This window comes from Musca domestica, unplaced genomic scaffold (assembly GCF_030504385.1).
Source record: "Musca domestica strain aabys unplaced genomic scaffold, Musca_domestica.polishedcontigs.V.1.1 124, whole genome shotgun sequence".
Classification (NCBI taxonomy): Eukaryota; Metazoa; Arthropoda; class Insecta; order Diptera; family Muscidae; genus Musca; species Musca domestica.
Genome location: NW_026712162.1, coordinates 422,752 through 439,567, shown reverse-complemented (window position 1 = coordinate 439,567; position 16,816 = coordinate 422,752). Strand labels below are relative to the sequence as shown.

At 35.5% G+C, this 16,816-nt stretch overlaps 1 protein-coding gene across 2 annotated transcripts in view; it reads right to left on the bottom strand.

Moving 5' to 3' along the window:
* The window catches only part of LOC131800710 (uncharacterized), a 47,423-nt gene that overhangs the window by 11,322 nt on the left and 19,285 nt on the right, over positions 1-16,816 (bottom strand). For both annotated transcript variants that reach the window (XM_059118387.1, XM_059118386.1), the window contains exons 2-3: positions 2,544-2,896; positions 2,360-2,463 (exon numbers count right to left, since the gene is read on the bottom strand). In XM_059118387.1, coding sequence (XP_058974370.1) covers positions 2,360-2,463; positions 2,544-2,795 — 356 coding nt within the window. In that variant the 5' untranslated portion in view covers positions 2,796-2,896. The remainder of the gene's footprint in view (positions 1-2,359; positions 2,464-2,543; positions 2,897-16,816) is intronic.

Below are 16,816 nucleotides of genomic sequence, written 5' to 3'. Positions count from 1 at the left end.
CAAATTTAGTACCATTTAGTAATTACCATATATATTTCCAAAACCAACTTTAATTCTCAATCCTACAATTTCCAACACCAAAACTTCAAAATTTCAGCTTCGTCCGATCAACCTAAACCGAACTTTTTCATATATAGTACCATTTAGTACAGTTCGCACAATAAGTACACTTTTCCGAAACCACCTTCATATGTCCAGGCTACACATGAACAGCGACCCTGATAAAAATTTCAAAATTCCAGCTTCATCCGTTCACCCAGTACCAAGTTGTACCAAAACCATCTCTTTGTCACAATCCTGGTGGTTGGTACAGCTTTCCCAATACAAAATTTCAAAATTCCAGCTTCATTGGTTCACCCTAATCAAACTGTGCCAAATTTAGTACCAATTAGTAATTTCCGTACATATTTCCAAACCAACTTTAATTTTCAAACCTACCATTTCCAACACCAAAACATCAAACTGTTCCAAATTTAGTACCCTTTAGTACAGTTTGCACACTTGAAACACATTTCCAAAACCACCCACCCCATATCAAACTTATTTTGCAATTTTGATTCTCATACTAAATTTAAAGTTTTTAGCTCTATCCGTTCACATAATACCAAATGGTACGATTTTAGAAATTTGGTACCATTTTAGAACTTTTCGTTACCTTAAAGTTTGAACTTCCAAAGACCCTTTGGAACATCCATCCTGCACTTCATCAGTGATTCTCATTCCAAATTTCATAATATCCAACACAAAGTATTACATTTTTAGAACATTTTATTATTTTTCGTACCCTTTTAGTAGGTATTTCCAAGAACCCAGCCTTATCACACACCTACGCACCAAGACTAACCCTCGTGCAAAATTTCCGTTTCGTCTGGGCGTTGATTATCGATCAGTCAGTTATTTCACTACCCTTTTATATTTTCCAAAACTGGTGCGTCGTAATATTTTTTGTCAGATTTAGTGGACAATATTGTCCCACTACTTTGCTACTTCTACCCTAAAGGGTTAATATTTTAAATAAAGATAATCAGACATAGTATATATTTGTCGGTAAAACCGTCTAATATAATTTAACTTGTTTCATTATAAATCGATCCACACATTAAAAAAAAAAACAAGTAAAAAAAACTGTAAGTTCTGTACAAATTTGGCAATTAAAAAACAAAATAAAATCCGTTAAAAATTCGATTAAAATCTTAAAAATACCGAATGTAGCCGTATATTAGGGTCTATCTGGACCTGCATAGGCAACTTTTGTCACAAGCTATTACAATATTCAAATGCGAAACTTGAAAAATGTAATGTAGCTAAAATCATCAACATATAGGGAGGTACTATGGGGGTTATAAAACGTGTCCCTTCACCGACAATTTTCTGTCATAGGCTGTAGTATCCATTACGAAATTCAAATACCAAATTTGAAATAGTTCCGGTAAATAATGTCACTAAAATCACCAAAGTACCGAATATCGGGGGGTACCATGGGGGTTATAAAACGTGTACCTGCACCGACAATTTTCTGGCATAGGCTGTGAAATAATTCCCGTAAATAATGTCGCTAAAATCATCAAAATACCGAATATCGGGGGTTCCGTTATATGGGGGCTATACTAAGACGTGGACCCGCACAGACAATTGTCTGTCATAGGCTGTAATATTCATTACGAAATTCAAATACCAAATTTGAAATAGTTCCGGTCATTCGACATTATGATAAAATCATCAAAGTACTGAATATCGGGGAGTACAGTTATATGGAGGCTATACGAAGTAGTGGACCTCTTACAGAAAATTTTTCTGTCATAGGCTGTAGTATTCATTACGAACTACAAATAATAAATTTAAAATAGTTCCGGTAAATAATGTCTCTAAAATCATCAAAATATCGGGAGGTACCGTTATAAGGGGGCTATACGAAGACGTGGACCTACATGGCCTATTTAATACTGTAGCATCTATTACGAACTTCAAATACTAAATTTGAAATTATTCCGATTAACAAGGTCGCTAAAATCATCAAAATACCGCATATCGGTAGGTATCGTTATATGGGGGCTATACGAAGACGTGGACCTACATGGTCCATTTTCAATACCAAAAGTCCTGCAGACATAATACACATTTGAGTTAAATTTATCAACCTACTTAATTTCGTTCGGAAGCTAGAGTGACTTCTACAGACGGACGGACATTGCTAAATCGACATAGAATTTTATGCTAATCAAAAATATATATATATACTTTGTGGGGTCTAAAATGTATATTTCGAGGTGTTACAAAGGGAATGACAAACTTAATATACCCTCATACTACGGTGAGGCGTATAAAAATAATACAATTCAATTTTTCTCCATTTACTCACTTTATTTCTGGTGCCAAGGGAAATTTGAAAGTTTCATTAAACTTTGGCCATGTGTTCGTTTGTATCGTACTATCCAAACGTTTCGAACCGGGAAAAAGCTTTACCTGGAAAACAGGGTGTAACAAAAATTAAAGTGTCATTTCATAATCACATGGTTGCTGTCTTCGCTAAACGAAACACTCACTTTTATCAGGTAACCTTGTACAATTTTAAAACCAAACAACGACGGCAGATGTCGCGCTGCCATCAAATGAACATTCAGCTCAGGTATGACTGTCTTTGGTGCATGAGGATCATTGGAATTTTGGGGTGAACTAGCTTCGATGGTCAACTGGAAACCGATTTCGGGTTCCAGATTTTCCGACTGACGTCTGGCGGCATTCGATGACGATGATGACGTCAGGGATGGCGGTAGCATGGATTTTAATTTATTCATGTTGTTGTTGTTGCTATTGTTGGTGTCGCTGTGTGTTTAATGGCTGGTTGGAGGTTTCGATTTTTCTCACATTTAATTTGGCCGTAACATTTAGACGAAATCTGAAAGAAGAAACGAAAGCAAGCAGAACAGACAACAAATCTAATTAGCATTTATTAAACTTAGCAGTTTTGAGTTGTATTTATTTATTTGTTTTGTGAACGAGTTGTTGGGTTTTAGGTGAAAATAAGCCAAACGCTTGACTTGTATTTTTTCACATGGACTGACTTATCAAGTGGGACAATGTCAAGTTAATTATTGTGTGGCTGTTTTCAATTATATTCCACATGATTGGATGAGATTATCTGTTTATCGATTTGAAAATAAGTGGTTGTGGTGGAACCAGATATTGTTTAGTTAGAATAAAAATATTTTATAATAAATATATTTTATATTTTTAATACTAATAAAATGTAAGATGCAATTTTTTCCAATTTCCCTTGTATTAAAACAAACTGCGACAAGAGAGCCTAAAATAATTGGACAGTTGGTCCTTGTAATAATAATATTTAAAACTCTATGATTTAGTCCTAGAAAATGTGTTTAAAATTCCACAATTGTTCGGGGTTCCATTATAAGGGGCATATATCAAAACGTGGACCTATATTGATAACACTGTGCGACAGAATTCAATTTTTCAATAATTACGGGGAAAATTCAGCCGATTATGAAAGTAGTGCAAAAAAAAGACAAATGTATCGGAGAGTTTACTTTGAAAAGTAACCAAAAAAAAAAGAGGAGACAAGTTCCCCCCTCTTTGACACTTTTGGAAAATTTCAGAGTAACATTCCTCTGAATCCGTGCATTTTAGGTATATAATGTCTATCGGCCTACAACACTTTGCTAATTTAGTTGAGCTGCGCATAACAATTAAAAGTTTTTATGGAAAAATTCAATCATACACGCTATGATTATCATTATAATTTAAAGTTCAAAGGACCAAATATGCCGAAGCATTTGTATCTTTTAAATTCGGACTTGTATTGCCCATTTGGTGCGAAATTAATTTGAAATCGGATAAAATATATATGGGAACTATATCCAAATCTGAACCGATCTCGATAAAATTTGGCAAAGATATTTCTGAGCTGTATTTGATATATTTCCCTGAATATCGTTGTTACGAAGTGCATATTACGGCTGTGGGTAACAAATACAATAAATCGGATGAACAATAAATATGGGAGCTATAACTATATCCGAACCGATCTTCACCAAATTTGGCATACTACCTTCTAGACTAAATTCGGTCGTATGTGCCAAATTTCAACCCATTTGGACAAATATTAGACGTTTGGTGCACAATAAATGGTAAATCGGACGAAGTTATATATGGGAGCTATATCCAAATCAGAACCGATCTCGATAAAATTTAGCAAATGTATTTCTAAGCTGCATTTGATATATTTCCCCAAATATTGTGGTTACAGAGTGCATATTACGGCTGCGGAGGACAGAAATAACAAATCGGATGAACAATATATATGGGAGCTATAGCTATATCTGAACCGATTTCGATCAAATTTGGCATACTTATTTTCAGGCCTAATTTGGTTGTATGTGCAAAATTCCATACTATTCGGGCTGATATTACACGTTTGGTGCACAATAAAAGGCAAATCGGACGAAGATATATATGGGAGCTATACCTAAATTTTTACCGATTATCTCCAATTTCAATAGGGTTCGTCCTTGGGCCAAACAAATGTTGTTTGCAAAATTTCATCTCAATCGGATAATAAATGCGACCTGCATTTTGTTCACAAGAATACATGGACAGACGGACGGACGGACAGACGGACTGACATTCATAAATCAACTCAGAAAATGATTCTATGCAGATCGTCAAAAGGAACTATGGGTCTATCTCGTTTCCTTCTGCCTGTTACAAACAAATGCACAAAGACATAATACCCTGACCACCTTGTGGTGTAGGGTATAATTACGAGAAATATTTTGGTACGTTTGGTCCCTTTTTTAAATATGGCTAAAAATTCCCTCTAAACAGGATCTTAGTAAGTCAATATATTCTACAGAATTATTTGTCATAAAATTCTACTATACAGAGTGAGATAAAAAACTGCGTCATAGTGTGATTTCTTAATATTTGACTGGAAAACCACAAGTGGCTATCGTTAGAGCACTCCAGCATTTAAATGTGTTACCCTGATACTGGCAGCGTAGCCTGACGTCAAGTAAGGGGACGGAAGAAAACAGCAACATCAGCAGAAATGGTTTGAAAAGTAAAGAAACGACTTGATCGAAACTCGCGTCGCAGTGGCCGAAAAATGGCTCGTGAGCTGAACTTATTGCAATATTCCATTCGCCAAAAATATTGAAAAATGAGCTCGGGTTAAAGCCATTGAAATGCGAAAAAGTGCAAAGACTTACACCGCAACAAAAAGAAAATAGACTCAAAAAAGCTAAAGAGTTGCTCCGCTTGGCCGAAAGTGGTGAACTGCTGAAATTGATTTTTTCCGATGAGAAAACATTCGTTTTCCAGCAGTTTGTAAACAAACAAGATAATCGTGTTAACTTGCCAAAGAGGTCAGCTGAAAATGTGCATGGTGCATGGGCGGCCATAACTGCCGATCAGAATAAATGCCGAATATTATCACGAAAATATTCTGGAGGGCGTATTAAAGCCTTGGCCACGCAAACATTTTGGCCGCAGACCTTGGACATTCCAACAAGACTCAGCACCATTGCACTCAGCACGCGCCACCCAAGAATGGTTACAAAATGAGGTTCCTCGCTTCATTTCCAGCGCACAATGGTCAACAAAATCTACGGATACCAATCCGTTGGACTATTGTATCTGGAGTATTTTGGAATGCACTAAAAAATACCATAGTGTCGATCACCTAAAAAGAGCGCTTCGCTGGGAATGGGCCAAAATACCGCAGAGCAACATTCGGGTAGCGTGTGACAGTTTCATTGGCCGTTTGAAGGCCACAATTCGTGCCAAAGGTGACCAATTCGAACAAATCTAAACTTATTCTAAAATTTGATACAATTTCCGACATTTTTAGCTTTCATTCAATAAAATTAAAAAAAAAAAAAAATTAAAAATGTTTTATCTCACCCTACGTCCCAGAAGTCGTCAAGAATCTGAAGTTTGCATTCACGCCTGGAATTCATATATACTAAAACACACATTTTAGGGTTAAAGCCTCACTTTATCAGTGATTTTGTGCAAAAACCTCCAACAAAACATACTTTTAGAGGGATGACGTCAAAGACAAAAATATTCTTCACCAAATTTCACTAGTCACCCAAGTCACCATTGGTGCTAGAACCAACTTGAAAAGATATTTTTTTTTAAAATATCAAAATGTATTGAGTATTTGGCCATTGAAAACAAGACAAAGATTATTTGTCAGAGTCCATTTATCAAAAAATCAAAGGTTATTGGTCAGTGATTCATTAAAAAATGTGCTTAATCAAATAGCAGATACTTGGTCCTTTCGGAATATTATCTAAAGACTTTTATTGGTCAATTGGTTGTTTCAATAATTTATTTTAAACTTCACGACGATTTATCCTAAAATTTTATTTAAAAATACAATACGGTTATGCCGGCAGATGTATACTCTCATCCAATGCTCGATTATATAAATATATTTTGATTTCTGTTATGATTATAGAAATTTTAGACCCCCAATGGAGTAGGTGCCGAAAGAAAGGGCCATTATGATGATTGTGACGTGCCAGGTATATTGGTCACTTCCTGAACTTTATATGGGAAATGTGATAATTCTAAAAAAAAATATTAAAATGTGCGTGAGGTAGCACATATATAGTCGATCGAAGTATTCCATTTTCAAACTTCATGCAGATAAAATATTGGAAATCAGAAAATCGAACATTAATATCAAATTTTATGCGAAATCATAAATTCCATATTCATCTCAGGTTTATGCTTGAGGAAAATATTTAGATATATAAAGTTGTAAAGAATCGCTGACTTGTTACGCAAGTTATGACAGCTAAACGTATTGAAAATTGTGGGTGAGATACCAGAAGGGGTTCGCAGATATATGTCATGTATGTTTGTATGTTTGAAATTTTAAGAGAGTTGGATGCTTATTACGATTCCTTTGAGCATTTTGCTTTTAAAATTTTGGATCCTATGTGTGGAAGGTACCTGAAGAAATGGTCTGATCTCTACCATTTTTATAACAGATTTTGTGGTGATGAAAATATTGAGATGTGTCAAATCTGAATGGAATCGGGTGTTAGTTTCGTTTTTTATGAGCTTCATGATATTCAAAATGTTGACCCTTTGTGGGGGAGGTACCAGAAGGAGTGAACCGATATAGTCCATCTTCACAGCGGACCTTTGGGTAATAAAAATATTGTTATATTTGTTATTTTTAAGGCAATCGGACTTTTACATCACTTTTTGTAAGTGTTATATTTATGCAAAATGTTGAGCCTTTGTAAGGGAGGTACTTGATGGAGTGGACCGAAATTGCCTATTTTCGCACCTGAACCAGCGCTGATGCAATTATTAGGATACGGATTATTCGTTCTCTTTCTGTACAGAAAAATATTTTTTTGAAAATGTCGAACTTTTGTGGGGAAGGTACCAGAAGGAGTGGGCCGATGTTGCCCAACTCCGAACTTGATCTAAGTTTGACAATAATATTACGATGAACCCAATTCGGACCAAGCCAGACCGATAGACAAACGGACGGACAGACATCGCTAGATCGATACCAAATGAACTGAAACGGATTTGTCCCAAGAGACCTAGGGTCTAAAAGCGTTAATTTGATGAGGCACGTTTTGGCCGTATCAAATTAAATACCCCCTCTAGCCACATGGTTAAGGGTATAAAAACCAAGATTATCTGTCAGTTAGTTCTTGGAAAAATATGTCAAAAAACCAAACTTATTGGGCATGTGGTCCTTGAAATGGTAATTTTTAAAATATCTACCATTTTAGCGACCTTCGAGTACATTTCGTATATTTTCATTACCATTTTCCTATTATTTTTTCCGACGCCCCAAATTCACTTTAATGCAATATTTTAGGTTTCTTGTTTAACTCGGTCCTTTGCTATCAATATTAAGTACACTTTAGTACTTATCGTACGATTTTAGTACGATATACCAAAGACTCGTTTTGTACACCATTATATTTGTGTCACAAAATTACTAATCTGTCCTCTCAATGAATTACTTCAAATTTTTCGATCTTCACTTAGGCTACTTTTACTCTCAACGGTTTATCATAATTTGATAACATTGTAGCTTCCCAAGATCCGTTGAAACTTTTATTATTACAACATTTACACACATCTCCCTCTCTCTCTCACTCTCTTTCTCTCTCTCTCTCTTGCTCATTTAAGATTCTTTTGGGAATTTCCATTAGTCGATCATTTGGGTTTTACACCTCTTTTTTTATGGCAATCATTGTGGTCATCAACTCCATACGGGCCATGGTGTTAGGAATTATGTTGATGCATTCATTCTTCGTTCGTTCGTCCATTCATTCATGGAGAGTTTCTACGGAAAAATGTTTGCCATCCGATGTGACCTTAATATTTGTGTTTGGCATCCAAATGAGTGTTGTTACTTTATTACGATCATTTGCTATTCCACTCCACTCTCCTCCATCTTCTACTCTCTTCTCCCTGATTAGGTGTCAAGTTGCGTTGGAGCTTTACAGCTTGCATTGTGGATGCATCTTCACATTACAGCTTGATGTGCCTCATCATCATCATCATAATGATGCTGATGATGATGACGATGTTGGCTTTTGCTCCATAATCTGTTTTAAAGGTGTGTTATGGTTCCCTCCATGCTTTCGTTTTCCACACGCTCGTATCGCTGTCCGCCTTCATCGAACGTGCCTGATCATTTGTTACATTTGATCGGTTGATTGTTGAGCTTCATTTCTTATGAGATAGAATATCATCTTCTTCATCATCATCATCATCATCGTCATTATTATCGTTTCAACTTCAACTGGGTTGGGTGCGAGTGTTGTGCTGTGGATGTAATATCTTAAGAGTCAATTTGACGGATGAATGACGAGAGCTATGGGTGATCAGCGTTTGTGCAACATCATCATCATCACTGTTTTTTTTTTCTTCTTCTTATTGTTCGCTGGTGTCGTGATCACCATGCTCATCACGTCATCATCCGTCATTGTCTATGGTTTTGATTTTTTGCTGTGAGGTTTTTTTTCATTTCATTTCAAACTCTAACATTTTTGGTTTGTGGATCATTTGAAAATTATGTTGTCTCTGACGTATATGTATGTTTGTGTGTCGATTGTATGCGACTAATTTCAATTGGCATTGTTTTTGATGGCAATTGTGTTGTTGCCTCGCTCTGTACACTTTGGACCACTGACACACATAATTTGCCATCTCCAATTAAATTTAATAATCCTAATTGATAATTACTTCAATTTTGTATGGGAGTTATGACTAACAATGGCAAATTTTGTAGTTGAAATTTGCATAGCTATTTTACTGTTTATTTTTAGGGAATAATTTTAAATATATATTTAAAGTTTCAATATTTTGAGTATGCTAACTAACTAACGCTGTGTATTTAAAATATTTATTAAAAATATTACATTTTTAGAATTTTTAGAAAATTTTATTATTAATAAGCCAACTTCAGACTGATGTCATTTCTAAGACACTCCTCCGATAGCTGTTTATATTATTCCAGTGACATCTCATTATATTGTTTACAAGCGTTCAAAAGCATTTTGATGAAAATTTTCCAGAAAAAAAGTTATTCGTGATGGAATTTAAGCGTGATGGTGTGATTTCTTTATATTTAGCTGGAAAACCACAAGTGTCTATCGTTAGGGCACTCCAGCATTTAAATGTGAATAAGTCTTTTGTGTCTCGTACCATCGCTCGATACCGTAATACTGATAGCGTTAGCCGAGGTCAAGGAAGTGGACGGAAGAAAACAGCAACATCAGCAGAAATGGTTCCAAAAGTAAAGAAGCGACTTGATTCAAACCCGCGTCGCAGTAGCCGAAAAATGGCTCGTGAGCTGAACATATCGCAATATTCCATTCGCCAAATATTGAAAAATGAGCTCGGGCCATTGAAATGCCAAAAAGTGCAAGAACTTACACCGCAACTGAAAGAAAATAGACTCAAAAGAGCTAAAGAGTTGCTTCGCTTCCCCGAAAGTGGTGACCTGCTGTATTTGGTTTTCTCCGATGATTACATGATCGTGTTTACTTGCCAAAGAGGTCAGCTGAAAATGTGCACCTTCGGTTGGCCACCAGAGCGCAAGCAACGGCCATGGTGATGGTGTAGGACGCCATAACAGCCGATGGTCGCTCTCCGCTCGTATTAATCGACCGTAGCATCAGAATAATTTCCAAATATTATCGCGAAAATGTTCTAGAGGGTGTATTAAATCCTTGGGCACGCAAACATTTTGGCGCAGACCTTGGACATTCCAACAAGACTCAGCACCATCGCACTCAGCACGCGCGTTACCCAAGAATGGTTACAAAATGAGGTTCCTCGCTTCATCTCCAGCGCACAATGGCCACCAAATTTTCCGGATACCAATCCGATGGATTATTGTGTCTGGAGTATTTTGGAAAGCAAGGTTGGAACTAAATATATTAAAGTGTCGATCACCTCAAACAAGCGCCTTGTCGGGAATGGGCAACATTCGGGCTTGTGAGTAGGTTTCAAAGGAATTGACCAATATTGTCCATTTTGTATCGGACCTAAATAAATATGATATCAATATTGGTAAGTGCCAGGTTTGGAGTCTATTGGTTACTTCCTTCACTTTATATTTGATAATTTTTCGAAAATATTGAAATATGCATCAGGTATCAGATACTTTATCTAATACAGTTAAAAATATTGGTATGCGCAAAATTACCAGAAGAAATGGTCCGAACTCTACCATCTTTACAACAGATATTGTGTTTAGGGAAATATTGAGATGTGCCAAGTTTGAATGGAATCGGATATTAGTTTCGCATTATATGACCTTCATGGATATTCAAAAATTTGACCCTTTGTTGGGGAGGTACCAGAAGGAGTTGACTGATATATCCACTCTTAACAGCAGATCTTGTGTTAGTAGTAATAATGGGATGTGTGAAATATAAAGAGAACCGGACGCTTATTTCGGATTTTAAAATTGTTTTGGTTATTCAAAACTTTGACCCTTTGTGGGGGAGATACCAGAAGAAATGGTCTGATCTTTACCATCTTTATAACAGATCTTGTGGTAATGGAAATATTGAGATGTACCAAGTTTAAATTGAATGGATATTTAAAAATTTGACCCTTTGTGGGGAAGGTACCAGAAGTAGTAGACCGATATATTCAATGTTCACACCAGATTTTGGGCTACTAAAAATATTGAGATTTGTTTAATTTGAAGACAATCGGACTCTTACATCACGTTTAATAAGAGTTAAAATTATTCAAAATGTTGATCCTTTGTGGGGGAGGTACCAGAAGGATTTGACTGATATATCCACTCTTAACAGCAGATCTCATGTTAGTAGTAATAATGGGATTTATGAAAATCAAGAGAACCGGGCGCTTATTTCGGATTTTATTATCGTTTTGGTTATTCAAAACTTTGACCCTTTGTGAGGGAGACACCAGAAGAAATGGTCCGATCTTTACCATCTTTAATATTTAGACGTACCAAGTCTGAATGAAATCGGATGCTAATTTTGTTCTTCGCGAGTTTCATGGATAGTTAAATTTTTGACCCTTTGTGGGGAAGGTACCATAAGTAGTGGATCGACCTATTTAAAAATTATACTGAAAATATTGAGATTTGTGTAATTTGAAGACAATCGGACTCTTACATCACGTTTTATAAGATTTAAAATTATTCAAAATGTTGACCCTTTGTGAGCGAGATACTTAATGGAGAGGATTCATATTTTAGAATTTGCAAAGTTGAAGCCAAATCAGATCATCCTTTCCCTGTCTGTGTAAAATATTTTTTTTTAACATTTCGAACTTTTTTTGGGGGAGGTACCAGAAGGAGTTTAGCGAGTTTGCCCATCTCCGAACTCAATCTAAGTTTGATAATAATATTAGGATGTACTAAGTTTGGACCAAGTCGAATACTCCCTTCGAGAGATATCGTGCGCACCAGACAGACAGACGGACGGACATCGCTAGGTCTCCAAATGTCTTGAAACGGATTTGCTCCAAAGAGAGTTGATCCTAGAAAAACATATTAAAAAAAATCACGATTATTGGCCAATGGAAAAATTTGTTCAAGAAAATAAGCGATTATTAATCTTTTTGTCCTTCAAAAAATATTTAAAAACTAAAATTATTGGTCAGTTTCTTCCTCAAAAAATATATTCAAGAAGTCCAGCTTTATTAGTCAGTTTGTCCTTGAAAAAATATGTTCAAAAAATCAATGTAAATTATATATTGGTAAATTTTTCCTTCCAACTTCTTTTCGGTCCTTAAAAAATATGTTCGAAAAGCTACGAATATTAGTCAATTGTACCCTGCAAAAATGTGTTGAAAATGTTACTATTATTGGTCAGTTTGTCCTTGAAATGATATCTAAAACATATCTAAAACATATCCACAATTATTGGACGTTAGACCCTTGAAAAAAAAATATTAAAAAAAATCCAGAGCTATTGGTTTGGTGGTCCTCAATGTTATGTTTAAAATTCGTTATTTCTGGTAATTGCAAAATTAAAAAAAAAATAAAAAATTCCTAGATTTATGGTTTAAGGACTAACTTGAAAATATATTTTAAAACCAGTAAAGAAAGTTTAAAGTCGGGCGGGCCGACTTTATGATACCCTACACCACTTTGCTAATTTAGAAGAGCTCCGCATAACAATTCAAAGTTTTTATGGGAGTATTCAAATCATACACGCTATGATTATAATTATAATTTAAAGTTCAAAGGACTAAATATGCCGAAGAATTTGTATCCCTTAAATTCGGACTTGTACTGCCCATTTGGTGCACAATTAATTTGAAATCGGATAAAAATATATATGGGAGCTATATCCAAAACGGAACCGATTTCAATAAAATTTGGCAAAGATATTTCTGAGCTGTATTTGATATATTTCATTGAATATCGTTGTTACGGAGTACGATTGTGGGTAACAAATATAAAAAATCGGATGAACAATATATATGGGAGCTATAGCTATATTTGAACCGATCTTCACCAAATTTGACATACTAGCTTCTAGACTCAATTCGGTCGTAAGTGCTAGATTCCATCCCATTTGGACAAATATTAGACGTTTGGTGCACAATAAAAGGTAAATCGGACGAAGTTATATATGGGAGCTATATACAAGTCTGAACCGATCTCGATAAAATTTAGCAAAGATATTTCTGACCTGAATTTGCTATATTTCCCCAAATATTGTTGTTACAGAGTGTATATTACGGCTGCGGAGGACAAATATAACAAATCGGATGAACAATATATATGGGAGCTATAGCCATATCTGAACCGATTTCGATCAAATTTGGCATACTTATTTTGGTTGTATGTGCAAAATTCCATAGTATTCGGGCTGATATTACACATTTGGTGCACAATAAAATGCAAATCGGACGAAGATATATATGAGAGCTATATCTAAATTTTGACCGATTATCTCCAATTTCAATAGGGTTCGTCCTTGGGCCAAACAAATGATTTGTGCATAATTTCATCTGGATCGGGCAATAAATGCGAAATGTACTTTGTTTACAAAAATACATGGACAGACGGACAGACAGACGGACGGACTTGCATAAATCGACTCAGTATGTGATTCTATGCAGATCATCAAAAGGAACTATGCTACGTTTCCTTTTGCCTGTTACAAACAAATGCCCAAAGACGTAATAACCTGACCACCTTGTGGTGTAGGGTATAAATATCAAAAGTTATTGGGCATTTGGCCATTGAAAATAAGACAAAGATTATTTGTCGGTATCAATTTGTCAAAAAAAATCTACGGCTACTGGCCAATGATTCCTTAAAAAATTGCTGAAGGATCAACTTAAAAAACATGTGTAAAACTATCAATCTAAGTTTGATAATAATATTACGATATACCAAGTTTGGACCAAATCGGAAACTCGTGCGCACCAGTCAACCAGATCGACTCCAAAATTTCCTGGAACGGATTTTCTCCAAAGAGACCTAGGGTCAAAAACCCTCTCTGGCCATATGGCTGAGGGTATAGAAACTTACACTTGCTAGGGTTTTTCTTCCAACTCCTTTTCTTTTTTATTCTTCAGAATATTGCATATTTCTTGTTCTGCCAATGTTATTGAACCATGATGACAAGCACAAAAAATTCCATTGAAATGTGAGCAGAATATGGCGATTGCACTCGAATTAATTTTATTGAAAATCTCTATAAAAGTGCAATTTTACAAAACAAAAGAATGGCAAGCAGATAGTCAAGAAATGCAAAATAAAACAGCAAACAAAGTTAATTATCAGCAAAAATGTACATTGGGCTGTATTCAATATGAATAAGAAGAAACAAGTTAAAAAGCAGTAAGTTCGGACGGGCCGAACTTTGAATAACCTCCACCTTTTGGAACGAATTTAAAAATTTTCAAAAAATAAAATTCTTGAAAAATTCTGTTAAATTTTAAAAAATGCCAAATATAGCCGTCTATTGGGGTCTATACGACGTGGACCTACATAGGCATTGTTTGTCATAAGCCATTACCATATTCAAACTCGAAACTTGAAATAAACGTTGAATAATGTAGCTAAAATCGTCAAAATATCGCATATAGGGAGGTACCGTTATATCGGAGCTGTGCGTAGACCTGCATCTGCATAGACAATTATCTGTCACAGGCTGTAGCATCCATTACGAACTTCAAATACCACATCTCAAAAAATTTCGATGGGTATTGTACCTAAAATCGTCAAAATACCGAATATAGGGAGGTACTGATATATGGGGCCTATACGAAGACCTGGACCTACATAGACAATTTTCTGTCTCAGATTGTTGTTCTCATAACGAACTCCAAATACGTAATTTGAAACAACTCTGGTGAATAATGACGCTAAAATCATCAAAATACCGAATATTGGGAGGTACCCTTATATGGGGGCTATAGGAAGACGTGGACCTGCACAAAAAATTTTCTGTCTTAAGGTGTAGTATTCATTTCGAACTTCAAATACCAAATTTGAAACAATTCCGGTGAATAATGTCGCCAAAATCATCAAAATACCGAATATCGGGAGGTACCGTTATGTGAGGGCTATATGAAAACGTGAACCTGCACAGACATTTTTCTGTCTTGGGGTACAGTATCCATTTCGAACTTCAAATACCAAATTTGAAACAATTCTGGTGAATAATGTCGCTAAAATCATCAAAATACCGAATATAATGAGGTACCGTTATATGGAGGCTATACGAAGACGTGGACCTACTTGGCCCATTTACGAACTTAACCTGCCTACTGGAAAAATAAACATGTGTGCAAAATTTTAGCCATCTATCTCAATTCATTCGAAAGATAGCGTGATTATAACAGACAGAAAGTCGGACAGACAGACAGACAGACGGACATCGCTAAATCGTCTTAGAATTTTACGCTGATCAAGAATATTTATACCTTGTTGGGTCTGACATGGGTATTTCGAGGAGTTACAAACGGAATGACAAAGTTAATATACCCTCCATAGTATGGTGGAGGGTATAAAAATGAAATTTTTGTTATTCATTCTTCAGTAAGAAGACCTTTGGATTTTCTATGAGAAGACCTTTTGGCCTTCTATGAGAGAGAAGAGAGAAGACCTTATTGTCTTCTCTGAGACGAAAATCTGGACTTCTATGAGAAGGCCTTCGTGTCTTCTATGAGATTTATTAATTAATCAATGATCAGTGATATATCTTAAAATATTGAAGCGATCAGACAAAGTACTGTAAAAGTGCGAAAGTTGGGCCACTGGTGCTGAGTTATCAAGAAAAGTGTTTAGATGTACCAAAAAAGTATATGGTAGTGTAGTTGCTTTTGTACACAAAATTCACTAGTCTCTTGCTTCTGCAGGTTTTCTCTCCTTTGATTTTGTTCACGATCACCTTGCCTCTCCCTCACAGTATCACTGCGGTTTGCTGTCACAAAACAAACTCCGTGTAAAACTCCCACTCTTCGAGTAATCTCGTTCGCGCTCAAGATTCACTCCCGAGTGAAAACGGGCAAATCTGTGATCTGAAATATACATTTTTATTCTCTTGAAATACACAATTCGTATACCCTCTATGATTACTATTTGAATGTTCCGAAAGGTTACTAATTTTGTAGTCTTAAGTTATTATCTTTCAGATTCTATTGCCTGCGAATTTGTAATTTTTCGATCCTAAATGTGAATAATTTCGCTTGACGAAAAAATCTTCAGCATAGGATCCCTTCTTGACATAAGCCGCATATAACATTATCGTCCGAGGCTACATTTGATATTTCGAATTTCAAATTCAACTTAATTGATATATTGAAGATCATGGCCAATATTGAAAGCAACAACTTCTTCGTAGATATATTCTGAAAATATTTTCTCCAAACTTTTGAAGCTTTTCTGTAAACAATGCACCCTAATGTACAATTAAAGGTGCATTGTAAACCACTCTGCCGACAATAATTTAAATTTATTTTTAAAGTTTTTTAAATGTCAAAGTGTTAATTACAAACCTAAGCGTATATTTGTATATATGTGCCAGCTGAATCTATTAACAAAATGGTGTTTCTCTTTCATGATTCAGTTTTTTTTTGCATTAGACGTTCTAAAACTAAAAACTAAGGTGTCTTCACCTTCACGAATTTGGTAGAATCGTGACTATGCCAGTAGTGACAATAGGAAACTTATTTGAATTTTTTTAAAGAATATTAGTTTTCTGGAAGGATGTTGAAAATGATCATCCAGACCTTCTAATGGTCTTCTACGAGAAGACTTTTAGGTGGCGTTCTGTGAGAAGACCTTTTGGTGACC